The sequence below is a fragment of the Sturnus vulgaris genome, chromosome 4, assembly GCF_052056855.1.
Source record: "Sturnus vulgaris isolate bStuVul1 chromosome 4, bStuVul1.hap1, whole genome shotgun sequence".
NCBI lineage: Eukaryota > Metazoa > Chordata > Aves > Passeriformes > Sturnidae > Sturnus > Sturnus vulgaris.
In genome coordinates, this window is record NC_142246.1 from 62921879 (window position 1) to 62937874 (window position 15996).

The 15996-nt window shown below is 56.0% G+C and overlaps 1 protein-coding gene across 1 annotated transcript; it reads left to right on the plus strand.

The window, feature by feature from the left end:
• Nucleotides 1-7292: 7292 nt before the first annotated feature.
• On the plus strand, nucleotides 7293-10007 carry NKX6-1 (NK6 homeobox 1). Its single transcript, XM_014878934.2, has 3 exons — nucleotides 7293-7902; nucleotides 8531-8703; nucleotides 9633-10007. The coding sequence occupies exons 1-3, from the start codon at nucleotides 7293-7295 to the stop codon at nucleotides 9882-9884; spliced, it is 1035 nt and encodes a 344-aa protein (XP_014734420.1). The 3' UTR covers nucleotides 9885-10007.
• Nucleotides 10008-15996: the final 5989 nt, after the last annotated feature.

Below are 15996 nucleotides of genomic sequence, written 5' to 3' on the forward strand. Positions count from 1 at the left end.
CAGCAGGCCGGCGCTCCTCGCTAGGTGGAGCTGCCGGAGCGATCACGGCATCGCTGGGAGCCAGTCCCGGGATGGCCGGGCGCTCCCCGAGCCGCGCCGCATCCCTGCCCCGCTCCCCGAGCTCCCCGTGCTCCTGACACCGCCCATATCCCTCGGCTCGTCTCGGTGACACTGAAACTGAAACGGAGGAAGCAAGAACTTTTCTCAAACAGAGTCGTGGTACGAAGTATACCGCTGTGGTTTTCTGAATCTGCTAATCAATATGGCCCTGTCACCCTTTGATGTGATGGAAAATGCTGAAATATGATTTTCTAAAAATCATAAAATTATGCACATAATGATATCCACCACCACTGCTTTCCCCCTTCCACCCCCATTTAGATTATCAGTTTAATGATTTTCGCTTCCCTGACACTGGACCACCCTGTGCCAACAATTTCTAAGCAAAGCTCTCACTGCTGATTTCCATGGTGGAGCTGCTTAAAGATCAATAGCAGCGATGGCCTAGTGTACATATATTTGTCTCACGGACTGAAAGAAACTGTATAAAAGCTTCAGCTCTGCCAATTAGATTTCCATACATTTTGGCTGCTAATGTAGAACTGAAGTAAAGCTAGACATTAGTTTTAGCCATAGAGGATATGTGGTTATCCACATCAAGAAATCCCTCATGTGGATGCCAGGGCAGTGCCTGGATCCGTATCCAACAGTTGTGGGGGCACTCATTGCCCTGCAGGTGCTTGGGAGGCTCAACTGCTCAGCCAGGGCTGGGGGATGATGACTGAATTTCTGTTGGATCTAAACTGGTGTCTTTATCCACATCTCATATGCACACACACTGCAGAGTGGGATGTTTCTGTGCAGCAATGCTCAGTGGAAGGGAAAAGGAAGGTAACTTTGGAAGAGTGGCACCTTCACAGCCCTTAGGCAAAGACGAATGAGGAGATGGAGCACCAGTGTTTCTTGTCCCTGCTGTTGCACACCTGGCCTACAGCATGGTTAACAGCAGGTTTCCAAAATAGTTTCCTTGCCTGGGGCTGATCAGCTACATGCATTCAGCCCCCACGGAGTTCCCACCTGGAAATGGAGTAGGCCTCTCCCCAGACATCATGCCACAGACTGAGATGTGCAGAGGCAGCAGCAGTTCTGTTGCTGCTGCTCTCAGATGGAGAGAAGGACCATCCCTACCATAAGGACTTCAGTCCTTAGCAAGTTAGAGGGAAATGCCTTGTCTGAGTGCCAGGTCACATCACGGGCACATCTGTCTGTGCTGGCCGCAGTGTTTGGTAACACCACGCAGGAATACACAAACATGGGAATGTTGAGAAGTCTGTTGTGTGCTAATTAGGGCAGACAGAGGGCTGGTAATCAGTAATGCCACAAGGCTTTGGAGAAAGGATATTAGCAGGGGGGTGGGTGCACCTGCAGCCAACCCCTGTGGCCATATCAAATTGTTATGTGATGTTTCCACAGTGCAGTGTAACAGTGGAGATGGTGACAGGTTCTGGAGGTGTAAGCTGGACAAACTTCAGGGAAGGCTTGTGGTGCCCAGAGGGGAGCGTGCAGTGCGGGCAGAGCCTGAGCCGGGCACGGGCCTGGAGTGGGAATGGGGCTGGGAGCAGGACTGCGCCAGGAATGGTCTCCGGTGAACCTGTACACTCTGGATAGACACTCTGCACTCGTAATCCTCTCCTCCTGGCTTTCCCCCAGCAGGGGTCAGCCTGAACCAACGATCACAAATCAAAAGTAAAAGTAACTACTACGCTTCAGCAGCAAATATTCTCAATGTTCCAGAAAAGAGAAAAATATTTTGCCTTCCTGAGGATACGGAAAACGCTTTAACATTTCACTTAAGAAATGCAAAAGAAATATTGAAGTGGTAACAGAGGTGAGTGCAGGCAGCAGCCTGCAACACCCTCCTCTTTGCAGCTGTTTTAAAAAGGCAGTGACCGTGTCCTGTTCCCGCTCAGTCTCAGCCTCCGCTCCCAGTTACTCTGGATACGCTCCAGTGTAAATGCAAAGAGAAGTTCGGACAGAATACGAGGACCGCAGCCTTAGCAGGGCAAAAGGACCGGAGCGTGTCCTCAGAAGTGACTGGAAGCCCCCGGGGAAGGCAGAGCTCGCAGCATCCGCCAGCGGCTGGAGAGGGAGAGCTGCTCCCCGCACAAACCACTCCTGCTCGGTCAGAACAAGTAAGTAACGCAGAGCCGTGCCAGCCCCAGCGCGACGCCTCCAGCACACCCCCAGAGAGAGCTGGCAGCGTTTCACGGTCCTTGGCACTCTGAAGAGCAGCCCAGGGAGTCCGCAGTGGGGTCGCCCGAGAAGCAATGCCTCTGACTTTAGCTGTCACCAGAGGTCTGTGGGCAGACACTCTGGGACAAGAATGCTAAAAAGCAGGTGAGATGTACCCAAGGGCCCGTGTCCTGAAAATTTTTCTGGCCAGCTTTGTCTCAGTTTATCGCCTAGCAAGAGGACACAGGATGGCATTTCATGCGTGGAATTTTAATGATAAATTTATTATATTTTAGTGTATTATTGGCTTGCGATTTTGTAGCCTTACAAGAAATTTCCGTTTCCACATCTCCATTAAATGTCTGATTCATTTTCTTGGCTCGTGGTAATGCCTCAGGCTACATCACTAAAGAATCAGTGCTCTGCATTAGATAAATATAAGACCAAGTCTGATTAACCTATTAACTATTTTTAATTAGCTTTTACTGTTCTTCAAATATTCTGTGTTTTTGAGGAAGCGGAAAGAGGATGAGAGCAGGCTAGTTCTGTAGGGATGTATAGAGCTAGCATATGGACCAAGATTATTCATCATCATTGGCAGCAGCTCTGCTGTAGGGAATCTTGCAACAACATCACAATTTTCCTGCTAGAGTGAATGCCATAATGGACGCATTTGTGGGGTGAGTTATGGCCAAGATAGAATAAAATTTAAATCTTTATAGCGTTTTTATGCTCTGTCTTCCTTTTTGGTAATCAGATCTTGATTAAGAGTTCGAATTAGCACCCAGAAGAACATTATGCTTTCCTGGCTCAGTTCCTTCCCACGATGTAGGGCAGGCAACAAATGATTCAGTGGCTTTACAGTGCTGCTACAACAAAAAGGTGTCTCTATACCTATCCACCGCTTCAGGAAAGTCACCGGCTGCTTGCTTGCAATGAGGAACATATGGTAGTGGCAAAATATTTTATTTGCTAAATAAAGCGACGGCTTGATTTAGTTCAGACAGGCTCCTCTCAACAGCCACGACGACTTATTAGGGAAAAAGCTGGGCAAGGTGGGGTTCGCTGTCCCCGCTGTTGGGGGGCTGGGAGAGCTCTGTGGGGCAGAGCCAGCCCTTCCCTCGAGGGCAGCGCCCCGCACACGGCTGGACCCCGCGGGCGGCTCGGCGCTGCAGTGCGGGTCCCGTCTCGTCAGATTGAAGAGCATCTGACCCTGTAAGGCCAAAGCACGTTCGACCTTTTAATTTTAGGTGTCCTCGTGGTTTGGATGGGGTTTTTTTCCCCTTTCAGATACGTTGGGACCATTCCGGTCGAAGTGAATTTTGGAGGCACAGCTGCTCCAGCACTCGTTCTTCTTATGCCTCGAACGAGCAAACAAATAACTACAGCTTTTAATTTTTTTTTTCTCCTGACAACGCTTCTTTTGTGTACCTGTGAATTCATTCACACCTCCTCTTCTGTTCCTCCCGGGGCTCCCCATCACACCTCAGCCCCTCCCTGACCCCAGCCCCCGCCTCTCGCAGCCCGGAACCCCACTGTCCCTGCTACCCTCATGTCCCCGGAACTCTGCAGGCTGCCTCCCCGAGGTCCCGAGGGGATTCTGAGGGAGTTGCCCTGCTCTCCCGGCGTTGCATCCTCCGGGATGCCGCTCGCCCCTGCTCTCTCCGCTGCCCCGGCCGCGGGCCGGCCGCTCGCTCCTCCTCTCCGCCCGCATCCCCCTCGCCCAGGCGGCTGTTGCCCTGTACGAAGCGGCGAAGCGCTTACGATGAGTTTCACCGTGAAACTGGTGAAACGCAGCCGGGTATTGGTGAGCAGCCCCGGCTGCAGCGGGTCCGGTCAGTAACCCCATCTGCTCAAGGAGTACTTCGGCTGCTGCATTTCCAGGCTGCGGCTTGCTCACCCCGCTAGTGAAGTTTGTTGCTGGGGTGGGCTTCACCCCCACCGCAGCCTGGGGTGCTCACGGTGTCCCCCACCCGCTGCTCAGCTCCTGAGCACAGCCCCGGCTGCCTCCTGAGTTACTTTGCCTGACTACTTTAGCTTAGGGTCTGACTGCATCAGCTTAGGGAAAACAGAAGCTGAGTATGGAAAGGAACCAAATATTAATATTTTCGAATATTTCTGTTATTAAAGACAAAGCGAAGGCTTTTGGATCCATTTCTTATGCAGGGGCAGCCCTATGGGCTCCATCCCACTTGCGGTGCTATCTTTAGGGAAAAAGTTGCGCGAGGAGCCCCCCAAATAAGCACTCGTTTTTTTCAATATGCCATCAGCTCCTTATAGCAGAAAGGGAGGAAAAGCGCTTGTACTGAAGGGATCGTTTTGTTTTGCTTCCGCTAGAAAACAAGCCGAGTGGTACCGGGCGGCGAAGTGCCGGCCGGGCCGGGAAGGAGGCGCGGGGCGAGGGGAAAGGGCCGGTACCGGCGGTACCGCCGGGCCGAGCGCGGGGCTGGCAGCGCCCGCTGCCCGCACAGCCCCGGGCGGTACCGCAGCTCGGCCCGGCCCGGCAGAGCGCCCCTTTCCCCTCGACCGAAGCTGCCGCCGCTGCCGGTACCCGGCCCTGACAGAGCTCCCTCGGGACGCTGCGGGGAGGGAGGCAGCGGGTCCGGCCCGGGGGAGAGCCCCTTCCCCCGCACCATCTCCTCTGCAGGAGGGAGGAAAAGAGGTTCCCCTGGGTGCTGGACACGCAGCGGGGCCGCCCCGCGCCTGCCTCAGCACTTCCAAACGCGGTTTAGCATTTCTCTCCCCCCTAATTCAAATGCAAATCGGTCTCTTTCAGAGGCGGCTCCCCCCTCTTTCTCCACGCCCGCTGCCGGAGCCGAGCCTGGGCGCGGCCGGGGCTGCGGGGCTGGGGCTGCGGGGCTGCCACGGCCGAGCGCTCGCTGGCTCCTCTGCAACCAGCAGCAAAGCACTTTTGTTGGTTTTACTTTTACAATATTTGCGAAGTGACAAGAGGACAAAAAAAAAAAAAGAAGGAAAAAAAAAAACCTCAGAGATTTAACTCGAGTTTCCCGGCGGTGCCGTTCGTGTGGCTGTGCCAAAGTTAGGGCAAGGCAAGATCTCACGCGCCCTTTCTCCAAATGTATTCCTCAGCTTTATAATTTAAACTAAACCAATTCACAGCAACAAGGGATTCTTTAGAAATAGAAGGAAACATCGTTGCAGGTAGAGAACCAACGTGCCTCCTCTTTAGCTAAGATTCGTAATTAAAATAAAATTAATTTTCACACCATCCCGTTTTTCCACTCTCGAGGTAAACAGAGTTCCCCACAGGTACAACACACGGGCACAAACAGCGCAGGGTAAAAATTGTTCAGGGTAATTTTACATCACTGTTCCATGGAATGCTCTTTAGGGGACACATGGGATTTTTTTTTCCCTTCCAGCCTCAGGCTACGTGAAAAGCCGTAAGTAGCCGGGAGCGCTGGGCACAAGTGTCCAGGGGGCTCGCTGTTACCGAGGGCCTCGGGGGTACAGCAGTGCCCGGCCCGGCAGCACCGACAGCCGGTTCCAGCGGGGACAGGGAGCATCCACACCGTCCAGAGGCGTGCGGGAAGGGCCGAGCCAGCTCACACCACCCGCATCCCAAGGAAGCGCCGGGGCAGGCCCGGCCTGACCGGGACTCGAGCGGCTCCGCTCTCTGGAGTCGCTCCCAAGGCATAGAGACAGAGGGACAGAGAAAGAGAGAGAAAAAAGGAAGGAAGAAAGAAAAGAAAGAAAGAAAGGAAGAAAGAAAGGAAGAAAAGAAAGGAAGAAAAGAAAGAAAGAAAGAAAGAAAGAAAGAAAGAAAGAAAGAAAGAAAGAAAGAAAGAAAGAAAGAAAGAAAGAAAGAAAGAAAGAAAGAAAGAAAGAAAGAAAGAAAGAAAGAAAGAAAGAAAGAAAGAAAGAAAGAAAGAAAGAAAGAAAGAAAGAAAGAAAGAAAGAAAGAAAGAAAGAAAGAAAGAAAGAAAGAAAGAAAGAATAGGTGATATGAATAGATAAAAAGATGGGGAAAGACAGAGGAATACAGAAGGAAAAAATTAAATGAGACAGGAGAAAGAAAAAGAGAAGGACAGAGAAAAGGAAAAAGGAAAGGGAGACGAGGAAGTAAAGGGAAAAGAAATAAGTGTAGAAAAATAAATTAAAACTTAAAAATTAAAAACAAAACGTGAAGGGAGAAGGGAAAGAAAAAAACAAAGGAAAAGCAAGAAAGAAAATGAAAAAGAGGATAAAAAAGGAGAGGAAAGAAAGGGAAAGCATAAGGGAGAAAAAGAGGGAGAAGAAAGAGGAGAGGAAAAAGGGCAAAGAAAAGGGAAAAGAAAAACGAAAGGAAAAGGAAAAAGATTGAAATGAGAGGAAAAGGAGACAGATAAAGAAGAGAAAAAAGGGAAAGTAAAAAGGAAGAGAGAAAAGAAAAATGGAAAGAGGAAAAAGGAGAGGGGGGAAAGGAGAAAAGGGGGAAATAAAAGAAACGCCAGGAGAAGAGAGGAGCGGGGAGCCAGGCGAGCCCGAAGTTGGCGGCAGGGCGGGCGCGGCGCGGGTGGGCAGGGCCCGCAGCCGCCCCGCCCCCGCCCCGCCGCCGCCGCCGCCGCCGCGCCCGCTGCCGGCCGTGCCCCCGCTAAAGGAGGCAGGGAGCGGGGCGGCGCGGCAGTGCGCCCCGAGCCGCGCCCGCAGCCCCGACAGCAGCCAGCGGGAACCGCGCCGGGAGAGATGCGGGGCGCCGGGGAGGAGGCAAGGGCGGCGAGCGCGGCCGCCGCGCCGCTGTGAGCCCCCGGCCGCTGGCGGGCAGCGGGATCGGCGGTACATCCGCGTAGGCGCTCGGCCGCTGCGCAGACACACGCGTACAGCCGCCGTCCGACAGCAGCGCCTCTTTCCGCTCCGGGAGCGTCCGGCGAGGCGCAGCCCCGATGCCCGGCTGGACGGCGGGGCCGCCGCTCGGGCGCGTAGCTCCCCGCTAGAGGCGGCGGCCCCCGCGGGCTAGATGCGCGTCGCCGGTGCGGGCGGCACCCCCGGGCCGGCCGCCGGGGCCCCGCGGCGCTAGGGGCCGTCCGGGCCCCCCGCCCCGGGCCGGCGGCGGCGCGGGGATGCTGGCTCTGGGGCAGATGGACGGCGCGCCCCGGCAGGGCGCCTTCCTGCTGGGCAGCCCGCCGCTGGCCGCCCTGCACAGCATGGCCGAGATGAAGGCGCCGCTCTACCCCGCGTACCCCCTGCCCGCCGGGCCCGCCTCCTCCTCCTCCGCCTCCGCCTCGCCCGCCTCCGCCTCACCCTCGCCGCCGCTCGGCTCCCCCGGCCTCAAGGCGCCCGCCGCCTCCGCCGCCGCCTCGGGCGGGCTCTCGGCGCTGGGCACGGCCCCGCCGCAGCTCTCGGCCGCCACCCCGCACGGCATCAACGACATCCTCAGCCGGCCTTCCATGCCCCTGCCGGGCGCCGCGCTCGCCTCCGCCTCGCCCTCCGCTTCCTCGGCGGCGCCCGCCGGGCTGCTGGCCGGGCTGCCCCGCTTCGGCAGCCTCAGCCCCCCGCCGCCGCCGCCGCCAGCCCTCTACTTCAGTCCTGGGGCTGCCGCCGCCGCCGCCGCCGTGGCCGCCGGGCGCTACCCCAAGCCGCTGGCCGAGCTGCCCGGCCGGACGCCGATCTTCTGGCCGGGGGTGATGCAGAGCCCGCCCTGGAGGGACGCCCGCCTCGCCTGCGCCCCCCGTGAGTACCCAGCGTCGCGGGGCCGCGGGGGAGAGGGCCTGGGGATCCCCGTTAGGAGTCGGCTCCCGGCGCTGGGGAGTCCCCGCGCCCTGGCATCGCTGTGAGACCCTCCTGCCCCTCCACTCAGGGCCCGGCCGTAGCCAAGGGGGCTGTCTTTTCCTCGATTTGTTTTGTTTTCGTTTCTTAAGTTGGCTTTGGTTTCTCCATACCCTCGGTCAGAGCAAAACTCTTTAATATGTCGCCGGTTATCGCTGGCGAGGAGAGGAGCTCTCCGACGGGAAGGCGGCCGCGCTGCCGCCGTCGCTGCTGGGGCCGGGGTTGGCTTTTAGGGGTGCGCACAAACTTTCCCATTAGCAGGACTTTCTTAACGCCCGCTGGCGCAGCGGAATTTTTAGAAAAAATATCATTTCTCCGCTCAGATTTTTGATCCGGTTAGGAAAAATAATCAGGGAGAGCCGAAAGGCCAGAGCCGTCGCTTTGCTTAGGCAGTAGTTTTCTTACAACTCGCACCCCCCGCGTAGAGACCCCTCCGTCCCTTGGGGCTGCTTGAGAGTGAAGCGCTTTCCCAAATCCGTAGATTAACTTGTCTGTCCCTGCCTTCCCTTTCTTTTCCCCCTCCCTTCGCCAGATCAAGGCTCAATTTTGCTGGATAAGGACGGAAAGAGAAAACATACAAGACCCACTTTTTCTGGCCAGCAGATTTTCGCTCTGGAAAAGACTTTCGAACAGACGAAATACCTGGCGGGCCCGGAGCGAGCCAGGCTGGCCTATTCCCTGGGGATGACGGAAAGCCAAGTCAAGGTGAGAGCAGCGGCTCACGCACCGAGTGGTGCGGGGCTGGAGGAGCGGGGAACAAAAGGGCCCCACCGCGGAAACGGGTCCATCTGAACCGGCCGGAGATGCTGCGGGCTGCCGTGGCCGAGCCCGCGGGCAAACGGCGAGGGCTTCTCGGGCAGCCACCGGCACTTCTCCCCTTATTGCCAAGCCGAGAAGGTTATTTTAGAGCATTTTAAAAACCAACTAAATTGAACCAAACAAACCCAAGCAAGACTGAGAAGCCCTGAACACCACGGGGGTGGCCAGCGTGCTGGGAAAGCCGGGGAAAGGGTGATGTTGAGGTGTCGCATTGTCGCACTCGCACTCTTTCTTATGTTCTGGTTAAAAACTCCTGGGTTTTGGGCAAAGCGGAGGTGTGAGGGGTTGGGAGAGCGGGCTGAGCTCCCCGAGAACATGCAGAGGCGTTTTCTCGGCGTGCTGGGCCAGAGGGGCCCCTCGGCGGTGCTCACGCTTTCAGGCTGATCCGCAGAGCCTCTTTTGTCACTGCAAATACGTCCCGGTGGCTGCGAATAAATTATTGCAGCTTCTACAATGAAAATGCCCCTCTCCTCTGGCAGCGCCCTACCGGAGACTAAATACATCTGGCGGGGCAGGGGAGCTGGGGAAGGAATCAGCCCCAAATGTGTGCGCAGGATGGCAGGGAGCGGCCCGGCCCCGATGCTGGCCCCGGGGGAGCTGGGGACGGCTGCTGGCCCACGCCGGGTGGGCCCCGCGCCCAGCCGGGTGTCGGCGGCTGCCGGGAGCGCGGTGCCGCGGGGCTCGGCCGCTTTCGTTGTGGGGACAATTCATGGAGGCACGCCGGGGATGGGGACTGGCGGGGCAGCGGGGTGGGAGCGGCCCGGTCCGGCCGCCGCCGCTGGCCATGCTGATGGTGACGGTGGCGGCGGGGGCAGGTCTGGTTCCAGAACCGACGGACCAAGTGGCGGAAGAAGCACGCGGCGGAGATGGCGACGGCAAAGAAGAAGCAGGACTCGGAGACGGAGCGGCTGAAGGGCGCCTCGGAGAACGAGGAGGAGGACGACGACTACAACAAGCCCCTGGACCCCAATTCGGACGACGAGAAGATAACGCAGCTCCTGAAGAAACACAAGCCGGGGGGAGGGGGGCTGCTGCTGCACCCCCCGGAGGGAGAGGCCTCCGTCTAGCCCGCTTCGCCCGCCGCCGCTTTCGGAGATGTACAGATCTATTTTTCTAGACTCTACGCGCCCGGGAGGAGGAAGAGGAGGAGACGCCGGAGGGGGAGCAGAGAGGACTGCGGGCAGCGGGCCCCGGCGGGCGCGGCCGGTCCCCGGCGCCGCGTGTTGTTGTAGGGTGGCGGGTGGAGGGGAGCGGCGGGGGCTGCCCCGACCCCCGGCCCCGCTCCCGGCCGCGCGGCGGCCGCGTCTTTGCCGGCTCTTTGTAAATAAACCGTGAGTCACCGCGACCATAGGCGTTCCTTACTGTGAATATTTAAAATGTAAAATACCTTCTTTTTTTTTTTTTTTTTTTTTTTTTTTTTGTACAGCGGGGGCCGGGGGCGCAGCCGCCCCGCCCGCCCCGCGCTCCCCGGCAGCACCGGGGGCACCGCAGGAGCCCCCGGGACGGCGGCAGCGGGGCCGCCGAGGAAAAAGCCGCGGTGGCCGCCACCGGTCCCTCCCTCGGGCCGAAACTGCAGAGGCCCCGCGTGCTATTTATTAGTATTTTTGAAACACTTTCTGTTGCCGTCGTCGTGCAAGGGAGGGGGTGGGGTGGGGGGGGAAGAGGGCGGAGGGACAGAGTTTGCTTTCATTTACACCGTTTCCAATCAACCGCGTGTTGAAAAAGTAGCTGGTGGGAATTGTCACAACCACTGTCAGTCAAAATATAAAATTCATTTAGTTGCTGTATTTGAATTTAAAGTGTGTTTTCTTTTGTATCATACGGAATACTAGAGAATGTAAATTGTTTTCTTTCTTTTTTTTTTAAAGCTAATAACGATGATATATCGTGATATAGCATCTTAACATTTATTAATTTATATTAAAAATAATTCGGTTTGTAAAGAGAAGAAAAGCCCTTTGCAAGACCAGTTAAATGTAATGCACTTTCTGTTAAAAAAAACAAAACAACAAAACGATAAATCAATTAAACCAGTTTAAAGACGTCTGCTGCCTTCACTAAAGGGTACAGATAATCTCATTTTATCTGAGATTAAATACTGAAACCACGGTACAGGGGAGGAAAAAAAAAGAAGAGATAATTATCATGGTCTTTTGTTGATTCTTAGTAGTACGTTTTTGTTGTTGTTGGACGATTTTTGATGTTTGGGCGCTTTTTTCTTTTTTTTTTTTCTTTTTTCTTTTTTTTTTTTTTTTTTTTTTTAAAGAATGGAAGCTGACCACTTTGCCGTGGGAGTTCAAGAAGGATACAAATAAAATAAGCCGCTGTTTGTTTGGGGACGTGAGCGGGCAGGCAGTTTCCACCCGACCACTGGAGCAGTTTGTCTCAGCCTAAATTGGGCTGTTTCAACTTTTTCAGAGGCGGGCGGCCCAGGCTTTTATTAACGGTAGAGTATTACCATTATTATGGGAAAGAAACCGCTTTCCAAGAAGAAAACAGTGGATAAAATAAGAGCCCGGCTAAGAGTCTAGAACAAATAGATCCAATATCAGAACAACTGGTTAAAATTGAAACTCATTATCTGATGCGATCATTTCCATATCTAAACAGTCCAGAAACAATCGCGCTTTTTTTTTTTTTTTTTTTTTTTTTTGTCTTCCCAAGGACCAGCAGAGCAAACAGAATCGCTGACAGGAGAGAGAAAAAGGGTCAGCTATTATGGAGGGAAAAAAATATTTTATTATTCTATTTGGGAAAAAATTTTCTAAACAGAAAAAAAAAAAAAAAAAGAAAGAGAAAAAAAAGTAGAGCAGGGTTTTATTCCTCTTTTGGCTTACACAATGCCGGGGCTGGGAGGAGGGAACGAGCCCGGAGCTCTGCGGCTGCTTCGGCGCGGCTGCCCCAGCAATCCCTGGCCGGGGTACCGGGGGCTGCCCATCGTCCACCGACACTCTCCCCACCCCCATCTTTCCCGACTCGTTGTAAAGGCAGGAAGGGAAAGGCCGGTGGCTTCCCAGAGAGCTGACTCGGCCCTGCCGGCTCACGCCGTTATGATTTGTCCGCGGGTTTCCGAAATCAAAATACCGCGGGGTCCGGACCACGGCGGTGGGGACCCGCCGGAGCCCGGCTGGGGGTCCCCGCCGGGACAGGACTGCCCGCACACCCTCAGCCCTTCCCCCGCAGCCGGCCCCGGCCCCTGCCCGTGCCCTCCCCTGTGCCCCCGGGCTGCAGCCAGTGCTCGGGCGGTCCCCGGCCCTTTTCCAGTTCACCGCAGCACCGACTGAGGCTTTCCAGTTAATTTACTTCTGCACAGAGACCCAGCTGGCCACCAGTTGCAGTTGGCACCGTCAAAGTGGAATCGCAGGGAAAGGAGCCCAACGCTGCCCGCTTGGTTAGGCTGGTTTTGTCTGGGGCGCTGGAAGAAAGAGCAGGGGATTCACACGAGCTCACGGCCCCCCTTTTCGGGACATGTTTTGAAAGCCAAAGCCGGCTGGGCTCCCTCTCCTCCAGGAAAGGACTTTTTAGGAAGAGATTCAATAGCTAACCTCGGGATCGCTGCCACGGACAGCACGGTGAACAATTAAAAGACAAATGTCAGCGGGCTTCACGGGGTGCGAGGTTCCCCCCGTGCGCGGGGGCCTGGCCGAGATCAGCCGCAGCTTCGGCTCCGTCCTTCGTGCAGGCAGGAGTTTGTGGCGGAACTGTATAAACTCCGGGATAAGGATATTAAAAAAGTGCTGCACAACCATGTCCATAGAGAATGGGGCCGGCGAAGCCGCTCCCCAGCAGCCGCCCCGAGGTCGGGCCCGGGCCGAAGCTCCCGCGGGGATTAAGCGCTGGCGCACACGCGTGGGGAGCGGCGGGAGCTGCGGAGCTGGGCGGGCGAGTCCCTGCCTGAGCGGTGAGAGACCACCGCAGGCCGGTCCCGACAGCTCCCTTCGCACACAGCTTTCGGCTTTCCCATCCCTCTGTCACAGAGCCTTCGGTTTTAAACCCCACTCCCTTCCGTGTGCGGGATTTCCAGGCTCAGCGGAAATAAAGGCGGCTGTTTCTAGGATTTCCAGGCTCAGGGGAAATAGAGGCGGCTGTTCCTGAGTTTAGTCTGTCTCGGTGGCTGCCATGTGCCTTCTCTGGGGTGCAGAAGATACCGCGGGAGAAGTTCCCGGCAGTCCCAGGCAATCCCAGGGTGCCCAAAGCATCCTCCCTAGTTTTCCAGCGCCTCTGCTTTGTCAAGGTACTTCGCGGTCTGTCTCCAACCCCAGCGAATATCATGGTGGGCAGAGGAAAAACTTTTTCTGCCCCGTAGAAGCACCCCAGGTGCAGGACCCGCTCCGCGCCCTGCAGTAGCCTTGGGCACCCCAGGACTGCCGGAGGGATGGAGGGAGGGAGGCAGGGGAGGTACGGGAAGCAAAAGAGGGGCCGGGGGCCACCCTGCTGCCCGTACCCCGCTCCCGGCCGGCAGCTGCTGCCTGCGGGACACATGCATATGGATGCGGGACATATGGGCGCGGGCAGGACCCGCACGGCAGTGCCACTGCGGGGACGCAGACTGCAAGGGGAAACCGGCGGCCGGCGGGCGGGCGGGAGCGGCCGCAGGAAGGGGGAAAAGGAAGAGCCCTCATTAGCGCGGGGTAATGAAGGGGTCGCTCTACTCGGGGCGTGTGCGCTGGGGGGAAGCCCAGCCCGTAGGCCGCTGTCACCCGGCCCCTGACAAGGCCCTACACCGGAGCTGTCACAGCCCCGAGGCCTCCGGGCTCTCTCATTCCGACAGCAACTCCCACCCAGAGCCCCCGGCGCAGGCAGCAGCCGAGGCAATGCCTACACCCTGCCAGAGGGATGCCCAGACCGACAGCCACGCGGGGACAGCCGGACCATTCCAGGGAGAGATGGCTGCTCCCGCCCTTTCCCTCACTCGTGGTCTCCTGTGATGAGTTCTTGAAATCCCGTTATCGCTCATCACTTCTCAGTGCTATTAATTTTTAACGCTTCCCATATTACACGCACACCGTTTTCCCTCCGTTTGCTGCCGTGATGTTGTTTCGTGCAAAACTTCCGTTGTACCCCTGCCAACCGCCCGAGGCTTTGCTTTAGGGACACGAGTCGTTCCTCAGGCCAGAGAACCCGGAGGTTAAAATGAGGGTGATGGGCTTTCACCCTCGGCCCGGACACTCCGAGTCCCTTCCCGCATCGCGGCCGCGGGGAGAGGCACCGCTGGGAGAGGCGCTTGCTGCGGGATCCACCGCTCCGAGCCGGCATCGCTAGCCGCAAATTAAAAAGTGAGATGAACTGCTCTGCCTCCTAATTGCAGCTCCGCCTTTACCTTCTGCACCGATAGGTATTTCCCAGATACACGTTTCTGGCGGCGCTTGCCAGCTGTCTCCAACAGCGGTTACAAGTCTCCGTGAGGGATGCAAACATCTGCCGGGGAGGAGGAGGCGGCGGCGCTGCCGCGGGGGGCAGCGGGCACCCCACACCGCACCCGCACCGCGCCCCAGCGAACGTGGTTGACAAGAATAAAGTTATCGATACGAGCAGGCAGCACCGCGCCTCTCCGCATCCCCCGGGGCTTCAGGGCGCTCGGCGGGGCCGGTCGGTGCCCGCGATGCCCTGCGGGGCCGGCGGGCTGCGGGGAGTGCCTGGCACCGGCCCCGCGGCAATAACCCCCTTCCGCACACCCAAGTGCATCCCTGTAATAACGTCCTCGATCATTTATTAAAAGTCGTGTCAAGCGAGCCCATATAATTCATCTTTATGCAAATACGTCAATGTCAAGCCATTAGTGTATTGCTCAGGTTTTTTATTAAAGTGCATTCTTTTTAATTCAGCTCAGTAAAATACGAGCCCTATTGCTCAAGAATTATAGCAACTATTAGAGTAACATATGGGCAACATGCACTCAGAAAATAAAAATCAACAGATAAAGTGGCAGGGTCACAACGGGGAGCAAACACTTAACAAAATGGCAGCGGGGTAATAGATTTTCCACCCTCGCCCCCGGCTCTGGGGTGTCAGGACGAGCCCGCGGGCTCGTGGGGCAGCCCTGCCCAGAACCCTCAGCCATCCCCGCCCGGTCCGGGCTTCATCATCTTCCCTGGTTCCTTCCTGGCCGGGGCTGCGGGAGCGCAGCCCTGCCCCACCGACACGCACCTCCGCGCCGCCCCCTCCGCACCCCCCAAGTCTGTCCCGGATTTAATGAGAGAGTTGCCCACATCCTCATCACCCCAGCATGGTAATTGAGCAGATCTATTAACTTGTTACACTAGATTTGTTTAAAGAGACTATTACACAGTCATTTAATCAATTTGTTACACTGGAGGTCCTGACTTATGAGACACTTGCCGTATGATTCCTTAATGACTGAATTAATTTGTTTTAATAAAACCAACATTGTGTACAAGCACATTTCGAGAAATGTAATTTTGGAGACGGAACAGTCCAATGCTTCATCTGATTAAGTCTTTTCTATGGTTTATCAAAGTCGGGAGTTGCCGTCATAAACTGCATGTATGGGGTATTTTTCTCTTTTATAGCGTCATTAATTTAATATGGATCATTAGTTCTTTATACACATGCATGTTCTGACAAATGTACCCAATGAATAATGCACCTAACGTGTTTGGGCTCAAATGCATCACGCCGTAAACAGAAACTGCCGCAATATAAATAACAATAAACAATAATAACAACAATTAATATCGCAGCCGCCCCGTTCCGTCCCGTCCGGCTGCGCTCCGGGCCGGTTTCGGGCCGGAGGAGCCGGGGCGTCCCCCACGCCCCCACATCACACCGGGCTCACGGCGGCGGGAGCGCCGATAGATTTACGGTGAGTTAAGGTTATCCCGAGAGCAGATGTAGGACAAGAAAATCGGTTTTGCTCCTGATGGGAACTGACGTGTGTGGAATAAGTGTAAATAAACACGAGGGTCCCCAAGAAAAGGAACTTGATGGTATCGATTATGTAAAATAATCGCCGCATTACAAATGTTAATGTACTATGGTAATGCACTGCAAACAGCCGGCGCTGCTCGGGGGAAGGAAGGAAGGAGCAGCCTCGGGAAACGCTCCGGGAACCGGGACTGCCGCAGCGATACCCACAGCGTCACCGACAGCGATGTCGCTGTCGCGATGAGGGAGAGACGACCCCGCTGCGGCCCCAAGGGGGCGGCGAGACCCCCACCC